At 40.5% G+C, this 19,494-nt stretch overlaps 2 protein-coding genes across 2 annotated transcripts; one reads left to right on the forward strand and one right to left on the reverse strand.

The window, feature by feature from the left end:
• Positions 1–40: 40 nt before the first annotated feature.
• bola3 (bolA family member 3) lies at positions 41–2,084 on the reverse strand. The gene is made up of 4 exons (XM_085908381.1): positions 1,923–2,084; positions 1,724–1,847; positions 1,122–1,210; positions 41–885 (listed from the first exon to the last, which is right to left on the reverse strand). Exons 1-4 carry the CDS (start codon positions 1,983–1,985, stop codon positions 820–822), a joined length of 342 nt encoding a protein of 113 aa, XP_085764507.1. The 5' UTR covers positions 1,986–2,084; the 3' UTR covers positions 41–819.
• A 920-nt stretch (positions 2,085–3,004) lies between these two features.
• LOC147059251 (polycystin-1-like protein 2) lies at positions 3,005–19,237 on the forward strand. Its single transcript, XM_085908379.1, has 41 exons — positions 3,005–3,326; positions 4,516–4,674; positions 4,755–4,940; positions 5,143–5,253; positions 5,385–5,532; positions 6,251–6,483; positions 6,568–6,978; positions 7,062–7,174; positions 7,483–7,618; positions 8,110–8,308; positions 8,445–8,556; positions 8,634–8,775; positions 9,045–9,239; positions 9,317–9,459; positions 9,532–9,711; positions 9,787–9,924; positions 9,998–10,147; positions 10,225–10,349; positions 10,483–10,603; positions 10,707–10,835; positions 10,907–11,132; positions 11,263–11,453; positions 11,530–11,760; positions 11,856–11,957; positions 12,025–12,203; positions 12,559–12,705; positions 12,783–12,982; positions 13,048–13,274; positions 13,434–13,647; positions 13,733–14,205; positions 14,321–14,417; positions 14,499–14,639; positions 15,011–15,196; positions 15,411–15,741; positions 15,811–15,944; positions 16,021–16,148; positions 16,753–16,913; positions 17,140–17,350; positions 17,826–17,927; positions 18,013–18,144; positions 18,799–19,237. The coding sequence occupies exons 1-41, from the start codon at positions 3,005–3,007 to the stop codon at positions 18,979–18,981; spliced, it is 7,449 nt and encodes a 2,482-aa protein (XP_085764505.1). The 3' UTR covers positions 18,982–19,237.
• The last annotated feature ends 257 nt before the right edge of the window (positions 19,238–19,494 follow it).

Genomic DNA, 19,494 nt, shown 5'->3' on the forward strand with positions numbered 1-19,494 from the left:
TAATGGGTACAATTCAATAATTCATTAATTGTTCAAACCCTTCAAATTATACAAGGACTTTAATTTATACATTTGACTCACATTCATTGGTAACATTGCCACAATATTACATTACTTTCATAAATATGTTCATGTTTTGTGCGTATGCAGCTGCCCTCCTTTTCCTGTGTGATAAAAACGTGCCTACTATAATAGCTCCTAGTACATTGACTATGTTTACCTGCCGTCAAAATTCTGGTTTCTGAGAAATTATGAAAAACTGAAATGCGTGGGCAGACAGTTACTATGGTAGAGTTGCTGTGATCAATTGGGAAATGCCCTTCTAAATATCAAGACACAAAAAAACAACAGAACGCAAATAGTAATTTCTGCTTCTTAAGTTATTCCTGTCAGAAACCCACATATTCATGTCTTTGATATGACAGTTTCCTCCTTGCGCCAATCGTGTGGTGCTGTGTCTGAGTTTGGCCAACTTATCGCCGCTTGTGTGCAAGAGTGGGTCAGGCGCCACACTCCATGCATACAAGTAGTTCTTGTCATCAGAAGACCAAGATTCCTTGCGGGTAGAACATGCGCAGGGATATTCCAATATGCCTTTATACGACCAAATATTCGGGTTAGAAAAGGAGCAACCCATTCAGGCTTTTAAAAAGCAAAATATGGGCATATTCAAGTTTATGCTGGTGTTTATTCTGCAAACCTGAATGTTGCTAATATTCTGGTCCCAAAAGGATTCTTGACAGCAGGTAAACATAGTCACTGCTTATTTATAGCATGAATTCTGAATATTGAGTGGAGTCACTTATTGCTTCTGTGGAATTATTGTTTTGGAATATCGGTGAATATTCTGAGTCCATGCATTCCTTGAATCTCATCCTTCAGTGCCTGTGGAAGGACAAAACAAAACAGAAACAAATGGGGTTTTACAAAGACAGCATTTGCAATCTTTCAAAAAAATAACACTGACAAAAACAAATAACAAAAAGGCATCTGTATAATAACATACAATGACCATAACATTAGGTAGACTGGTTGAATTAGGATGCTTTTTAATTTGGCTGTTGTACCCAATAGACTGGTGAATATACCACGTAATAACAAGCAACAGTTCATATTGTTACCTGATTGACAAGCTGGTGTTGCTGAACAGTCCTCTTCCCAGTAAACTCACTAGACTCTATGTGAACCTCGTACATGGCCCCACAGCCACCTGGACAGACGATGTTATTAAAATATGGGTGACATGGTGAGGGTGTGTGGCATAGATCCTGGTCTCTCCTCACCTGCCAGGTAGGTATAGTATGTCAGGCTGGTAAGTGCTTCAGGGATTGGAGGATTTTTATGACTTTTTATAACTTTAGTGCAGTCGCCATACAGCTTGGGCACTGATATAGACATTGGAGTCAAACAGCTTGTAAAAATTCATCCCAAAAAAAGTAAGAAAAGTCAAGTACAGATACCTGAAAAAGCTACTTTGGCATTTTAAATCACCAAAACGTCTCACCGCCTGTATATCCGTAAAAAATAAAAAAATAAAAACAGCTAGCAGAATCACATTAAGTGCAATTAACTCTGATGTAATTTTGTTTTCTACTGTGCTTCTCAACCATTGTATTTTTTAATTTTTTTTTAATTTTAGCTAAATATATGGCTCATTTGAACTCAAATGTTCCACTCAAAATCAAAATGAAGAATTTATCATGAAGGATTTTAATGTACATACCAGAGATATCTACAACTTTCAGGGATGACGCCAGTGGAAACTTTTCCTTGAGTACCTTCGCGATGCGGATCTCCCCCTCAGTTTGCGTAGATAGACACCGCCAGGCTTGCCCACGGATGGCAGTCTGTGATGAACACAGAAGGGAACGTTAGAAAACACTTAGCATTAAGGCGTTTAGCCTTTTTAACTTTGCAACTACCTGATTCCTGAAAAAAACCCGCAATGCAGCACCGGTAGCGCCTGTTCCTTTACAAACAAACATAGTCTTAATGTTATGTGTGTTCAGGGCACTAGTAAGAGTTGTTTTTGAATAGTTTGGACATGTCCTTTGGCGAGCGTCCCTTTATTATGACGTCACACATCCGGGCTCTTTCTTTTTTTTTTTTTTTTTTTGCGCGTGAGAGAAAAGGGCAATTGTGTAAACATGCAAAACCAGTCCCAAATAAAACTTTTTTGTTTTGCTGTTGCACTTACAAATATAATTATTTTAAGAATATAATTGTGCAATGCGGTACCATTTTGTAGAATTCTTAATACATTCATTAAACTGCAGTGGGTATATAATTCTTAATAATTCTATTAACCTGACAAAAAATACATCACGGAACTCTAAAACAGGTCATGTACGTTGAGGAGACACAACCAATACATGTATCCTTTATATCTGTATTTTTCTTCCTTTTATTTGTAGTAAGTGTGTTTTTTGGCTCCTTAAAGGTCAAATGGTATGCACAACATTCAATATATCTCTTTTGCTCCATCCATATATATATTTTAAATGGAAAGTCAGCCTGTTTTTTTTTTTCCACAATGCACTGCTGTTATTTATTCAAGCTATTTCATTGTTGCTTTACATTTCCCCTGGGAAAAAAAATGGTCTGCGCAATTTCATCATAAGGCAGGGCAGGTAAATTTGACAGTAAACACTATCAGTCTTCACGACAAAAGATCCACAAGACAGATGAATGTTGACTTCTTTTGAAGGTAGAATCAACAGCAGATTTGTAGTGGTCAGAATGACAAGCTTATCTCTTTCTGCAGGTTGTGGAACCATTAGTGGGTGTTGACTATAGGCTTTTGTCTTCTTTCAGAATAGCCCTCAGGTTTTGTTTGTGCACATGAGTGATATGCACAGCACAAAGCCAGACAGCCGTCGGGTAAATTATCCTTATGTCAGAAATGACTCTAAAAAGCAGGCCTTTGTCAGAACCACTGACGTCATTGTCCTTTAAAGTCGTGTTGTTACCACATTGAGTGCAAGTGATGTGCAGGTGCACAAAGATGGACCATACTGCTTTGGCAGTCCTGTCTTTATTTTTTCTCTTTCTCAGCTCAACTTGCTTTGCTACAGGTGAATCAGATTCTCTCTCCTGCCCTGAATACCAGGAGAGTTTTGATGGCTCCTGCTATGAATTTGTGGGTCTGCAGCGTCCTTTCCTCGGTGCACAGAAATGGTGTGAGAGAGGGGGAGGACATCTAGCCTTCATCTTGAACGATAAGACTCAGAAGTTCCTTCAGAAGCACCTCGATCCAAAGAAGGACTGGTGGATCGGATTGGCGCCCGCTGCGCCAAACCTCACTCTGGACACTGCTGCCACACAAGGTAAGAGGTCATGTCACGTAAACCTAACCTAATTGCATGAAAATGTAGCTTTGTGTACCACAGGGTTTTTATTGGGGATGTGGAAGGGGGGGGGGGGGGCGTTATGGATTACAGAGTCAGTTTAAAGTGTAAAAATTGTCATTACTGCTTTGGAAAGAGGATGCTTTCTTTCCCCAACAGTGGGTGAATACACAATAGAGCTACTTTGGTTTAAATATTATGAATAGTTCATTTCAAACTCCTCCGAAGCTATATGGAAAATTACATAATCAGAAACTGAAATCTATGCCTCAATATTAATACAACAAAATGATTTAGTATTATCTCCAATGTACAAAAAAATGTAAAAAAGGCTACTGATCCTAATGAAAGTAGTGAACTGAATAGGAAAATATTTAATGCTGCGGCATATCATTAGAGTGGTGCCTTGAGATACGAGTGATGTGTTTTTCAAGATACAAATTATCTTTTGGCTGATTTTTTTGCTTTGAGTTGCAAGCATAAACGTGAGATACAAGCGCTGCATGGTGGCGGTGAACTAAACTAAACTCGTCATAGATGGGCTAATGAATAGCCTCGGTGTCGCAGTGTTATACCGATGGAACACAAACAGTGGCGCAACCTATATAGACTAAAACTATAACAATACTCAGTCATATTCTTGATCCTTTGTGAAAAAGCAAAAATATTAACTGCATCTCAACATGAGTTGTGAAACTCTGTGTATCTGTGTTTATGTTACACTGCCCCCAGGTGGCTAAGGCGTGCACAACATGAGGAGCAGCACAATGTCCATTTAGTTGAAGCAAGAAATATGGCAAAAACAGATACATTTCTCTACATTGTTTATGTATGATTGTATGTTACAGTACAGTATGACGATAAAAATGATTCCAGTCATTATCTCTTTAAGAAGATTACTATCATCATGCAGGTATAATTGAGTTTGTCTGTTGATAAGCAGCCAGAACATATTATATTATTTCTCATTTACCTGGCCTTATTAGGAGGCTTACTGTCAAGTTCCGTGATTTACAACTTCAGCTTTATTTCTTTTGACAGAACAAGGGCCGTTATGTATAATGTTCCCCTATATCCTTCTGTTGTGTTGTTGGGTTGAGCCACAAAATGATCAAAATGAATGTTTTGTTCATATCTTATTTTTTTCCTTCTCTATCATCAATACTAGTTTCTCTGGCATGGCTTAATGGCTCAGATGTCAGCTACGATAACTGGAAGAAAGAGCCTGATGCACAAGCAACCTGCGGACATATCCTGAAAAAGTCAGGCTACAAGTGGGAAGGGTCAGAGAATTGCACTCAAGAGCTTAGCTTCATCTGCCAGTTTGGTATGTGAACTGTCATTCAGATGGCGATTTTGATGGTGTTCCCTCCAATGAATCCAATTTTTTGTTTGATTTGGTTTCAGAGTCCGGGAGATCTTTTGCATGCGATGGCCAAAACGCCACATTGCAGTGCGGCTCTGGGCAAGTAATAGAGATAAAAGAAAGTTTCTATGGTCGAAAAACAATTCATTACTGCCGAACCAAACTCGCCACACCCTCAGCTCCTCTGGAGGAGTGCACTTGGACAGATGTCGCAGACGCTGTGAAAGGTATTTCTATAGCTGCATTTATATATACCATATAAAACCTTTTTTTTTTTTTTTTTAAATGACGACATTGTCTCCCATGAGAAAATCTGTCAATAAAACATCACGGGCTGGATTGTGTTTGACTTTGAAGCTCCCACTGTAATGTATAACCAATCTGCTTCTTGACTTCTGAAGGCACTGTTTCGACCTTTTGTCATTCTAGGCAGTTGCCATGGACTGCAGGCCTGCCAAGCTCCAGCAGACGCCAAATCTTACGGTGACCCCTGTCCACTCTTAGGAAGTTACTTGTCTGTGGAATACCGCTGCAAAGATGGTCAGCTCCTTTTACCTTTCTGCTCCATTAGAAGATAAATATTAGTGATGAAATCCTATATGGAGTTCACCTCATACATTTCGACATCAACTGTGTGTTTATTTGAACTAAGTGATGTGATTTCTTCTTAGGACTCCACTTGCTGATGAGTACGTTGGCAGCAGTGTTTGATAATGTCACTATCAATATCAAGTGGCTTCTGCAAGCATATGAAGGGAACCTTACATGCTCTCTGAATGCTGGAGATGGCTACACTATTGATCCCATCACCCCAGAAGAGTGAGTTATAATTTAAAATATCCTACACGCCACAGCTTTATGACCACTTACACTTCATATTGGTATCCAGTATCATTTACTGCCGGTGGTCAGGCAAAATCTTGCTTCTCCATCGCTTTCCAGGAATTAAAAAAAAATTATCAAAGAGAGCAACCAACTTTCTACACTTTACTATATATATTTTAAATGGTTAATTTGGACATAAGTGGTTCCTACCCAGCAGTGAAACTATTCTGCCTTTCCAGCTTTGATAATAATGAAAAAAATGCAAATACTCTTCAATCACAGTCAATAAAAATGGAGCATTAGGACCGACATGGAATCAGCTCTTACCATATTGTCCAATTGGTCATGATGTTATGACTGCTTGGTGTGTAGTTTCCCTGCACAATCCAATGTGGTCTCAAAAATTAAGGAACTATAACTAACATATTTCTTTTTAATTCTCGAGTATGCCCAAATTTAAAGCAAATACCACAATAATGATAAGTCCCAATTACATATGTGGGATTGTCATCATTTCAGTAGTACATACAAATACTTTTTGTGCCATTTTTGATCAGCTGGTATGCAGTGAGATTTATTTTTTTCCCCCCACGTACAACTTCAACTTTATTCCCTTGGCTTGAGAAAGGTTGAGAAAACATTAAGGGTTAAGCTATATGAAAGACAAACATTGGCGGTAACCCCGCTGACCTCGTTTTCAACCATCTGACAGAAAGGAAAGCACGGTGATGCACACATTCAAAACCCCTGGACTTTTCGTGGTCACCGTGGAGTGTTCCAGCAGCGACTGGCATGTATCAGCTCAAAAATCCATAAGCATTCAGGAGCCTGTGGGTCCATTCGGAGATATCAAGTGCTATGGCGCCAACACGTCGGAGGGTGGCACTAACTGCAGCCTGCTCTACAGCCGAGGGCCTATTGATGTTTCCGTCACAGTGGAGACAGGTGAGTCTTATATTTAAAGTGCAGGTTGAGAATTTTCTAATGTTTTATAACACTGAATGAGAAAGTATTTTCTGTTGCAAATAGGTACAAATATCAGTTACATCCTTCAGTATAAGGACCTTATACTGGCAAACTCCTCGGCTGACCGAGGGACCGTAGGCCACAACATAACATTGAAAGCAAGTGCAGTGGAGCAGCTTGGGCGTGGCTGTAACAATCTGACTGTAAGCGCTTCCAACAACGTCACCAGCCAAACAATGTCCACCCAGTTTGAGCTGTGTCTGCTGGAGCCCGTGGAGGGGCTGCAGGCATCAGTGATATCGGAGAATGGCCAATGTCCCAACTCTAGTGACCTCATGATTGGGGTCTCGCTGGAACGCGGAGCTCCTGTGCAGCTTCTCTTTACGCTGACTACCGATGAGGTCACGCACTCTGAGAGCAGAGATATGCTCAATGGAAGCTTACAAACATACACCTTTGGGAAGCCACTTGAAGGTACGAGAACCTAAATACGTGGTTCATATTGTGCATATTCAAAGCCTCCGAATAACTTCTCTTTTCTTTTTTTTGAAATATAGGATCATTTAAATTGACTGTGCAAGCTGCGAATGCTTTCTCGAGCTCTGATATTAACGTGAGCCTAGAAAGCATAATGCTGGCATGCAAAACGTACTCTGACTCTCAAAACAAGGTTTGTACTGCACAACTATACTATTGAATGATAGCATTGTCATACACTTACTTATTCCACATTATGACCCCTTCTATTGAGTTGTTCAATTACAAAAGCTGTATCATAGTTCTAGTTCAAATTCCAGGCTTTTGTGAAATGAGAGTAAAATAAATAACTACAAAAGAAATCCACCTTAAATGTGATCTGTAACACATTGAAACACGTTTTGAGACATAAAACACATTTTCCTACAAACTGCAATCACTGTAATCTGTATAGTGACAGCTCTGTCTTGTTTTTATTAATACTTTTATTTTCATTTTCAGACTACTGGCGAATCTTACGATTTGAAAGTAATTTCCACTCCAGAATCTGTTGTTGACTACACTCAGAATATCACCCTCAGCATTAATGGAAGTGTGTCATTGCCCAGCAAAGGACTTGACTTTAAGTGGAAATGTAGTAAGTACAATTATTACCTTCCCTGGAAGAGTTTAGTAACATGAATACTTCAAGTCATTGGAGTACATAAAAGGCCCAATCCGTTCTTTAGATTAAGTAATTAAAAAAAAAAGATATATTCATTGCTTTATCTTCAACAATAAAATAAATATTTGTAAGATAAACAATTTCAGATACTGTACATTGACTGGTTTTAATTTAAGTTTAAAAAGTTATTATGATTTTATTGTAGAGTTAAATAAGCATGAATTATGATTTTATCCTTAAGGAAAAACAATTTCCCTTCTGCCTGACTTGAAGATCAAATGAAGCCCTTGAGCAGAATGTTTGGCCACTCCTGTTATACAGGGATGGTAATCGAACTGAATACCGCTTGAATTACCATTAGCATTTTTATTTTTTATGCTTACTTAGAAATATGACAATTTGAAGTTAATGCCTGACATCATCTTGTCCGTGAATCGCATTTGTCTTGCTTCTCTTGTCTCCAGGAGGGGATTGCAAGTGTAGCAACCAAACAAATAACACAACTCACGTGATTGACAAACGGTGCCTTCCAAATCCATTTGAGATGTCTGTCTATACTGTAACGGTGAAAAAAACTGCCTGGTTTAGGGAATGGGCCCAACTAGCTTCGTCTTTCAAGTGCATCTCTGTTGTTCCAGAAGAATTTAAAAATGTCTCCATTAGGTAAAAACATATCACTTATACCAAACACTCACTCTTTTTCTAAAACTGTCTTTGTGCTATTTTTATTTATTTTTTGCCAGTTTTTAACATACGCTGTAACATTTTGCTGTTTGGTTTCTCATCTTCACAAATACAGTTGCGATAATTGCACTTCCATTAATGTGAACAATCCTGTAAAGCTGAGACTTAGTTGCGTGGCAACTTGCCCAGACGTGGACTGGTACACAGAGGATCCAAAACCACTGATGGCAAGTCACTTTTGTCAATGTTTAACATTATTCTGTCGAATGACCATCGGCAAAAAGTGCCTTTCTACTTTTCCCAGGATGATCTTGAAACCTGTTATTCACACGAAGGAAGAAGGCCGTTGATGAAAAAGCAAGAAGGCAACTTGGAGTTTCTTGTAAACAACCAACAGCTCAAGTATTCGAGGGACAACTTCCATAACATTACTGTGATTGCTCAAGGTGTGTTTTTAAATTCATCTTTTGGATGCAATGTCACAAACAGGTTTGCAGTACCAGTCAAATTATGTCCCTTAATTAACACAAGGATAATTATTGGACTTTAAGGTGATTCGTTTGTAATTAAAAAAAAAAAAAGATGAAGTATATTAATAACAAAAGATATTCATAAAACTATGAGTGCTTGTGTCAAGTATGATTAACATCCGACATATAGCTTTGTGTGACTTCTTTGTGTACTTTTGTTAAACAATTTATCGTTGCCAAACCAGGAAAATCGGAGCAAGGTTATGCCAGGTACACGCTACCCATACCAGATCCAGAACCAGAACCAACTCAAGCCCCTACAGAACCAACATGCAGCATCGTTCCACTCTCAGGCACTGTGCTTGACTCATTCGATATCATCTGCCAAGCTAGTTCTTTCTGTTCTTCGGGTTGCCTTTATTGCTTCAAGACAGACACAGGTGAGAAAATTCAACGTAGCGGTGTACAATTGCAGATTCAAGTGAATCACCAAGCAACTTGCTCATTTGTTTTGAAGGCAAACATCTGCGTTGCAGTAATCAAGAATTTGTGAAATCGATCTTGTTGCCTGCTGGAGACGAAAACAACAATTACAATTTGTCCATTGTGGTGACTGTGAAAAATGAATCTGCGGAAGTTACGACGGTTGTTCACGCTCAGGTAATCACACACGACGGGAAAATAGACAACTTTCGATGTTTGATGTTAAGATGATTGATGTATTTCTTAAAGGTTCGGGAAAACAACTCCAGTGCTTCCGTGGACACTCTCCAGTCAGTTCTGGAAGATACTGTCTCCCAGTTAGAGCAAGATGGTCTTCTCTCGGGTGAGGCCCTTGGCCAAATAGTCACCTCCGTAGCTGACATGCTCAACACCGAGGCTGATGAGGATCAGAAGGACGCAAGGACAAAGGTATGTCGGAAGGACGGCATCGTGCCCTGTAACGGTTGAGCACCGCAATATCAACGCATCCTTCCCCGGCTTCAGCTCAGAGAGCAGATGCTGACCAAAATGACGACAGTTCTGCTGGACTCCCCGTCAAGCACTAATCATGAGGTGCAGGTGACAGCCAGAGCCGTAGCCGGACTCACACAGCGTTCAGATGAGCTGAGTCCAGCTGCCCAGGTACTGCTGTAGTTCCACTTTGAGAAACGAACAAATTCGAATTATGATGGACTCCAATTTATTCCTGTGTTAGGAAGAAGCAAGTTCACTCTTGGTTGACCTAAGCTCTTCCCTCAACATTATCAGCGTTAATCAGAATGGAAGTGCGGATGATCTAGAAGTTATGGATGGAGCCGCACCAATTGTCCAAGCGGCCAGTAATATTTTGAATGCTTCGTCAAATGTAAGAGAAAAAATACCTTTGCCGTGTCTGTTTGCTGTCATTTTCCAAGTCCCAACAAAATGGCATGTTCTCTTCAGGAAAAAGTTTCCCATTCCCTACTGACTGGGATGAGCAATGTACAGAATGCCTTGTTGAATCATAAAAAGTTGAATGGAGATCCGATCATCATTGACTCCAATCAGATCAGTGTGTATGTCAACAGGTAAGAGCTAATTGTCTTTCATAGGTTATTTATTATTTCTATTCACGTGTTCCACACTGTACTGTTCAGACAGTGCTTAATTGTTGTTAAGATATTTTGAAACTGCAAATAAGCTTGTTTTTTTTTTCTGCAGAGTATCTCCAGAAAGCATGCAGATGCAAGATATAAACATCCAGAGGAGCAGCGCTTCTAGATTTTCCTTTCCGACTCTGCCTTCTGATGTTTTCTCACCAGATGAGCCTGTGGATGTCAGAGTAAGTGAATGCCATTTTGTGGAGCAGGAATAAACTGTTGATGTTAAATTTAAGATGATAATAATGTTTGCACCACATCAAAACTGAATGTAATATCGTGCAGATGATGAGTTTCGAAAAGAACCCGTATTCTTGGAATGGTGGAAATATTTCGGGAACGGTGGGATCTGTGTCTCTCACCACAACAAACGGAACTGTTATCCCTGTTAATAATTTACCTGAAGAGATCGAGGTAGTATAAATAAGCAACAATCTCTAAATCTCTAATAGTGTCCACTCTAATGAGTTTTTGCTGGTTTTCAGATTCTCCTGCCCAGGCCAGACGTTGGGCAGGAGAACAGCACAGTTTTAGACCTGGCCAATTTCAGCACATTAATAATTGACGTTCCCTCGCCTGATGTTACGCTGGTGCTGAAGATGGAGCCCTCTGAAAACATTACCTTTGTCTTACTTTTGGGGCACAAGAATTATCCAACAAATGACGATTATGTGGCCAAAATTCAGATGCCTCTAGAGAATGTAAAAGAAGGTATGGTTTATTGGATGTTGTATTTTTTTAATCAAAATTTGGTAGCCTTGAAAGTGCAACATGAAAAAAAATCTTGATTTCAACAAATGATGAATTCTTATCAGCATGTGATGAATGTCATTTACCGCAGAGGAAAAATATACCTGGGTACTCAGTCCTCAAGACAGAACCGGAGATGCCGGCGTGCACTTCCTTGTCTTGAAACCCAAAGTCGAGCCTGGGGTCAAATCTGTTAATGCCACAGTCAGAATTATAACTATTGCTGCCCAGTGCAAGTACTGGGATGAAGAAGAGTCATCTTGGAGCGAAGACGGTTGTAGGGTAAGTGTGAAAACCTTTGTGGCATCTTATACTGGTGACATTTAAAAAAAACATCATCCACAACTTCTCTTTGCAGGTTGGTCCACTCACGACACCTTTGCTCACTCAGTGTCTGTGTAATCACTTGACTTTCTTTGGCAGCTCTTTCTTTGTCATGCCAAACTTAGTGGACGTGTCACGCACCGCAGAGCTCTTTGCCACTTTCTTTAATAATCCCGTGGTTGTGAGTTTTGTGGCGGCCATTTTCGGTGCTTATCTTCTGGTGGTCGTATGGGCGCGTAGAAAAGACATTCAGGATACAGCTAAGGTAAACGTTCCAAAAAATTAAATTATGGTTGTATATATGGTATTGTCTGTTTATGGGTGTGGAGCCAAACTTTACTTGTGCGTGTCAATTTAAAGGTGAAGGTAACAGTGCTTGAAGATAACGACCCACTGGCAGAATACTGCTACATGCTGACAGTTGGCACAGGGCATCGCCATGGTGCATCCACCTCCTCGCAGGTCAGTCACATGCTCCCGTCCTTGAACATTGGCAACGGGAATTTAAATTTAAAATATTCATTTCCAGGTGACGATAACCCTGCTGGGAACAGAAGGGGAAAGCGAGCCCCACCACCTGACTGATTTGGAGAAACCTCTGTTCGAAAGGGGCGCAGAGGATGTATTTCTCTTGACCACGCACTTTTCACTTGGAGAGCTGCAAAGCATCAGGCTGTGGCACGACAATTCAGGCACACACCCCGCATGGTACGACATTCAGATGATGCCTTGATGGCGATTCACTGATGACTGAACTCGTTGGTAATATCGTGACTATCACGTCACAGTTTAAGAATTGTTTTAATACGATTGAAAAATCCAAGATAACATTGCCACATATACAATTCGGACATGTGTGTGGCCAGTCGAACTTGGTTTTGCTCTGATCAACTAGATCAAAAGATAGTCATGTTATTGAAAGCCAGGTAACTGGTCGTTTGAGATGATTTTGCAGTTTGATGAGATGAAGAAACAGTTCTAATATTATTTTAGATGACATCAGCTATCTTTTTTTTCTTCCTGAAGAAAATATGTAATGAAGTGAAATGATTTCTCCATGCAGGTATGTCAACAAAGTGATGGTGCAAGATCTGGAGAGTGGCCAAAAGTGGCACTTTCTCTGTAACTCCTGGCTTGCTGTCGACGTGGGAGAGTGCACCCTCGACAAGGTCTTCCCAGTGGCCACTGAGGAGGATCTGAAGAGATTTAGGTCTGACCAATTAACAATATGATCACAATCCATCATCCACAAAATGAAATACTCTCATATTTTTTTTGCCCTTCTAGCAATCTTTTTTTCATGAAGACAGCCAAGGATTTCCGCGATGGACACATCTGGTTTTCCGTCATCAGTCGCCCTCCGTGCAGCACCTTCACTCGTGTGCAGCGAGTGTCCTGCTGCTTTTCCTTGCTGCTCTGCACCATGTTGACTAGCATCATGTTTTGGGGCATCCCCACGGATCCCTCAGAGCAGACCATGGACCTTGGTATGATTTGATTTGGTGCATTATGCAAATGAAGTCTTTCAACGGGTTTCTTGTTGTGTTTGCAGGTCACATAGAATTCACCTGGCAACAGGTCATGATCGGTATTCAAAGTTCCATCATCATGTTTCCTATCAATCTCCTCATTGTGAGCATCTTCAGAAACACTCGTCCACGGGAAAAAGCTCCAAAATCAGACAAGACCAAGCAGGGTAAGACGGTTCGAGTATCTCCCTCGCAGGCGTCGTCCCCTCAGAAAGTGCAGAAGGAGATCACACCAGACACTGTGCTGAAGGTGAGGAAACATTTGCCACTTTTAAGAAGAATGTGGGATTCAGTAATGTAATTGATGGAATGAAAAAAAAAATGGATTACAAGTTGAGGGGTACTCAATACTCAGTCTGTACCTGGTTTGTTGGTCACGTTCTCAACTTTTACTTGATTTTGTCATCAGGACATAAAAAGAATGGCCCAGTCACTGTCAAAGGCCATGAAGAGTCCCCTGCCTCATTTGGAGCTCCGGCCTGGTCAACAGACTGATATCAACACCCTTTTGTCTCTGGTGGAAGACATCATCAGACAGCAAAACCGAACTTCCTCTGACTTTTACACAGACACTGCCAAAAGAGAACGCTCTATCCTCAGTCTCGGGGCTGTCGATCTTCAAGGTGTAGTATATGAAAATACTTGTGTTATATTTTCCCAGAATGTTTGTACAACACTAATAGTACACCTTTTGTGACAAATGTGCAGAAAAAACTGTTTGGGGCAGTCCGGAGAAGACCTCAGATGAGGTTCAGAAGAAGAGCAACAACAGCCGGTACCTATACAGGCAGCTGCGTCACGTTGAAAACAAGCTGGGTTTCCTGGGATCTTCTCGATTCCAAAACCCAGAAAGCTACAAAAAAGCCATGCAGCAAGTTCAAGGGATGAAGAATCTGCTGGAGTTCCACCTGCCGTCACACAGCCTCGATGGGGAGCAATCGGAGCGTAGTCCCAGTCCAGAAGAGAGTGCCAACAAGGGCGCTAGCAAGAAATGCTGTCAAGGGGGGCTGCCGTGGTGGTTTGTCTTTGTGGGCTGGATATTGGTGATTGCAACCAGCGGTGTGTCTGGATACTTCACCATGATGTACGGGCTGACCTATGGCAAAGATCGTTCAATAAGTTGGCTGATCTCCATGGTGGTGTCCTTCTTTGAAAGTTTGTTCATAACGCAACCTCTTAAGGTGAGGACAGTACAACGCACAGTGATTTATGAAAACAAAGCTCTTGAAATTAAATTCTGCCAAAATACAGGGGTGTACTCACTTTTATGGGCTAACGCAAGTATATATCTGACAGGTCCTTGGCTTTGCTGCTTTCTTCGCTCTTGTTCTGAAGAAGGTGGATCAGGAAGAATACGGAGAGCCTCAGCTTGACGAGAGTCTTAAGAATTCTGGTATCTTATTGGCGCATTTCATTTTGTCCTGAACTGTGCAAACATAAAAGACTAAGCAGATGATTTTAATGTGATGCTCAGATGATCCTGATGGGGTGCGAGCAGCACGAAGAGACAGCACATGCAGTTTCTACCAGCCGCCACCTCCAACAGACATCGAGAAAATGAGGAACAACATGATCAAAGAGCAGAAAGTCTTTGGTCTCATTAAAGAGATTCTGGGTAGGAACCCAAACTACTATGCTCTTTATTAAAAAAGAAAAATCTCAATTCAAAATATTGATGCGAAACATAAAATGCCATTATAAGGTACAGTTATGTGCATTGACTTCACGTTTCTTGCTATAGGTAGCAAAAGTTTAAATCTTCTTTATGTTTGAAGACATTGAGGAATACAATTATTTTGTTACTAATCGCTACAATTTGTATTGTTCTTTTCTTTTTTTTCTTTTTTTAAGCGAAACTGGAACGGATTAATGCCCGTGTCATTCATTTCACTGCGGAAAGATTACTTGAGAACTGAGTTTGAGTCACAAGGTTGATCGCAGAACAGTTTAAACTAGTTTTTTTTTTTTTATTTGCTTGTCATGCAGCTTACATGGGATTCATGTGGATGCTGCTTTTGGTGGCGTATGGGCAGAGGGATCCCAATGCTTACTTCCTGACCCAGCACATTCGCCAGAGCTTTAGCAAAGGCATCTCAGACACAATGAGCATCCAAGATGTGTACAACTGGGCAAACACAACTCTGATCAGCAACTTGTTTGGAGAGCATCCAGGTGATGTTGATGTGTTCTTATCCACGTGGAGAGCTCCAATTAAGATAACGTGTAAAGGTTATAGTGTGATTCAGATCCATTCTGAAATGTATTCCCAACATTTTGTTGTCATTCTAGATTGAAAATTTAGCAGCAACAAAAAAAAAAAAAAAAAACAGCTAAATTACTGTAAATGCTATTACTAATTGTGTTTCGTTCTTGCTGCCGGTCACAGGATTCATCACAGACGGAAACTCAAAGCTAGTTGGTAATGCTCGTCTACGCCAGCTGAGAGTTCAGAAAAACTCTTGCCGTGTGGCGCGTCGCATGCAACACGCAGTGCATGACTGCCACTCTCTCTACTCATGGGAATCTGAGGACATGGGTTCCTACGGTCCAGGTTGGAACAACTCTGAGGCCGATAATACCTCAGTTTACCTCCCTAGTCCCTGGAAGTACCAGTCCCAGTCAAAACTGAGAGCCTACCCCATCTGGGGAAGCATGGTACTCTACAGGGGAGGGGGCTTTGTGGTGGATCTTGGACCAGACTTGCAAAACTCTAGCAGGTTGTTTGTGTATTTTTAACCTGACAAACTATTCCTACTAGGTGCAAATCAACCGTGTATTCCCACTAGATCTCTCCGGTATCTATACGATAACCGCTGGTTTGATGCGCACACCCAAGCGATCCTTGTTGAGTTCACCGTGTACAACGCTAACGTCAACCTCTTCTGCATTGTCACACTCTTGCTTGAGACCATGGCTCTTGGTAAGGTATCAACGATGCGCTATGAGACCGAAACCTCAACCCCTCATATGGATCATGTATGTGTGTTTGATATCAGGAGCTTTCCAATTCCGTAGTGAGCTCCAAAATGTTCGTCTCTACCAATCGACGGGGGGCCTTCACATTTTTGTCATGGCGTCTGAAGCCATTTACTTCCTCTTCATTCTGTATTACATGTTTGTTCAGGTACGTACGTCGATTGAAAATGCAGTAATCTTACATTTATATTATGCCCGAGTGCATCCAACCACATGAATTCAAAATGAAAGCATTTGCAAGGAGCAGTGGCCTAACCCTAATGCAGAGCTAATTGTGTGGTGAATCACCAACCAGAGGTGCAGTCAGAGGTCTCACTCGGAAGGCCACTCCCCGATTAAGGCACACGTTGTACAAATATACTACTGCAATGATTCTCAAACATTTTAACACAGAGTAGAAAAAGGTACTGTACAATACTTGAATAGCTACAATCTTCATTCTAAGGCGTTTTGTATGTTATGTTGGAAATTGTAATTGTATTGAATTCAGCATTCCTTTTGCATACCACCAGAGGGAGCCCAAGCACCGATGTACCACACTGAGAATCGCTGCACTACTGAGGGCAATTTCATTTGACATGTGCAAACATGTATGAAACATGCTGGTGTTTTGAGGGGGCTGGAACGGATGAATGACATTTCATTTCATTTCAGTGGTGAAATTTGATTTGAGGAACGATGAAATTGAATACGAGTTTGGTCACTTAACAAACTACATACGTAAGTCCAGCTTCCACTGTATGTGCTTGCAGGCAAAGCTGATGAAGCAACAGAAATGGGCCTATTTCAAGAGTAAATTGAATCTGCTTGAGCTGGCCATCATACTTCTCAGTTGGAGCGCACTGTCCGTTTTTATCAAGAGAACTTTACTGGGGAAGCGAGACATGGAGTACTACCAGAATCACAAAGACCAGTAAGTGTTGTTGAACTCTGGGCAGTTCTTAATGTGTTTGGATTGTTTGCACAAGAAATGTAAGTGAGGATTCCATAGAAGTTTAAAAAAAAGATCTTTTGGGGTGACTAATTTACGACCATATCAGACAAAATGTTCAACATCAGATAATAATGTGATACATTTAACAAATCAAGATGATAAATTGAGGGATTAAAACAGTAAAACAAGACTACATTGTCTCCAGATACGCCAGTTTCCATGAGACGGCCAAGGCTGATGCAGTGCTGGGCTATCTGATTGCTTTCCTGGTGCTGCTGGCAACAGTCAAACTGTGGCACCTGCTGAGACTCAACCCGAAGCTACACATGATCACAGCAACGCTCCAGCGAGCCTGGACTGATATCTCCGGCTTCCTGGTGGTCATGACCATCATGTTTCTGGCCTACTCTATTGCTGTGAGCAGTTTCCCACACTGCAAGAGATGATTTTTCTTTCAAGTTTGTTGATGTACCGTGAACGAAGCCCCCCCCCCCCCCAAAGAATCATATCATAATAATCTTTAGATGCTGTGAAAATATCTCTGGGGCAAACACACAGTTAAGGCTTTATCAGGATGCCTAAATAACAAGCAAGGTGATGTACGATATTTATTCTGTAGCCCTTGGTAAGTTTCAAATTATTCCGTACTTTTCATTTTCGGAAATTATTCTAAAATCAAAATTTAGAGTTTAATTTTCTACCTACAAACTGTCTGCATGTTGTTTGCTGAAAAGTTGTGTAGTGCCAGTATGTAATAATACAGATGCTTTCTCTCCCACGATGAATAATTATGTTTAATAATCATGGCTGCATACGAAAATAATTGTGATCATCATTTTGGCATTAATCGTGCGGCCCTACCCTGTTTATAGTAATCATTTTGTTTTTCAGTCCAACCTCATGTATGGGTGGAAGCTGTACTCTTATCGCACTCTATTTGATGCTGCTCAGACTATGGTCAGCCTGCAACTGGGTATCTTCAACTATGATGAGGTAAAAACAGGCTCGTTTAATTTTAAAACCCTCCGATTGTGATTATCTTAATATACTTTATCATCTTTTTCGTTGTATCTGAAAGATTCTTAATTACAACCCAATCCTGGGCGCCTTCCTCATTGGTTCCTGCATCGTTTTTATGACGTTTGTGGTGCTCAACCTCTTCATCTCTGTCATCCTTGTGGCGTTCAGTCAAGAACAAATACATCACAAGGTAACTCGCACACACAGATCCCAACTTTCATTGAAATTTGATAGATGGATTTCTAAAATAGTCCATCCTTTCATTTTCTGTTTCACTTATCCTCATTGTGGCCACAGGCTCGCTGGTGACCATCCAAAGCCTAAATATAGATTTCTGTCATGTGTTGAAAAGATTGTTTTTGTGTGGTTACAGTCACGTGGCAGTAATTTATTTAATGAAGCAAAACAGGTCCCACAAGCAAAATAAATAACTGTAGATAAAAATAGTAGTACTACAGAAATGAGGCTGTCTGCCATCTTGTGACTGCTTGGCTTCGTTTGATTGGTCAAGTGGAGTTAATTGGCACCAACAGTTACAGTCACGTGACAGACAGCATTTGGTGTCCTGTGGACATTGTTTTTTATTTTTTTTAAAATTTATTTAATGAAGCAAATTAGTTCCCATGAGCAAAAATAAATATCTGAAGATAAAAATAGTACAACTAAAGTAAGATTCAAAGATGTTAAAGTAGTGTTTCCTCTGAACAAAAATAGGAATAGCAATCCAAGTAAAATAAATGAGTGTGTAGCAATGAAACCAATGTGTACATTCATCCCAAATGGTCCTTGAATAAATATTGCTCTATTCTCACTGCGGCACTGAATCGATTGTGATTCATTGCAGCCATCCGAGGAGGAAGAAATTGTGGACATGATGATGATGAAACTTTGCAGTCTGTTCGGAATCAAATGCAAGAGTAAGCAAGGTGACGACGGTCGCTCTGAGAAGGCCGGACTTTCACGTGCTTCAAATAACGGAATTGCCACAATTTCTTGTGTTGACAAGGACTCTTATGTTCCACTTTAGTCAGCATTATTATAAGATATACTGTAACGTGTGTGGTTTGCTGCTGTTGAAGATTTTCATGGTTTGCTTCACACTGTGCCACTGTGCAATGTTGTCTGCTCTTGTAAGTGCAATATTTATTAACTATATTCTTCAGATGTAAGAATGTCGAATGTAAGACAAGCTAAAATAGTTCGACAATATAGTAATTGACGTGTATCCTATACTTTGCTTTCATGCTGTAGCTACCAAATATTTTCGATCACCCCGGGGCGTGATCAGGACTTTATTGTGTAGAATAACATTCTCAAAGAGTGCAACCTTGTGTTTAAATCAGTGTGACCTCTGAATTCCTGTAAATGTTTCTGTGAATCTGGACACCACTGAACTTGTCACTTCGTCAGGAGAGTAAAATACATTCACCAATGATTATTTGCGTAGTCACAATCTTTTTCTTAGGTGATACTTCCTTTGTTATTTTACATAAAACTCGTTTACAGGACATCATGCGTAAATGACATGATGAATCACAAA

Source organism: Syngnathus leptorhynchus, chromosome 3 (assembly GCF_054491065.1).
Source record: "Syngnathus leptorhynchus isolate UIUO chromosome 3, UIUO_Slep, whole genome shotgun sequence".
Classification (NCBI taxonomy): domain Eukaryota; kingdom Metazoa; phylum Chordata; class Actinopteri; order Syngnathiformes; family Syngnathidae; genus Syngnathus; species Syngnathus leptorhynchus.

Coding starts and splice junctions, on each gene's coding strand:
- bola3 (XM_085908381.1), bottom strand. CDS start 1,985: ATGTTTGTTTGTAAAGGAACAGGCGCTACCGGTGCTGCATTGCGGGTT. Junction 1,848..1,922: donor GGGTTTTTTTCAGGAATCAG/GTAGTTGCAAAG, acceptor TGTTCATCACAG/ACTGCCATCCGTGGGCAAGC. Junction 1,211..1,723: donor GAAAGTTGTAGATATCTCTG/GTATGTACATTA, acceptor TCGTCTGTCCAG/GTGGCTGTGGGGCCATGTAC.
- LOC147059251 (XM_085908379.1), top strand. CDS start 3,005: ATGGACCATACTGCTTTGGCAGTCCTGTCTTTATTTTTTCTCTTTCTC. Junction 11,133..11,262: donor TCTAGAGAATGTAAAAGAAG/GTATGGTTTATT, acceptor CATTTACCGCAG/AGGAAAAATATACCTGGGTA. Junction 15,197..15,410: donor CTTGTTTGGAGAGCATCCAG/GTGATGTTGATG, acceptor TGCCGGTCACAG/GATTCATCACAGACGGAAAC.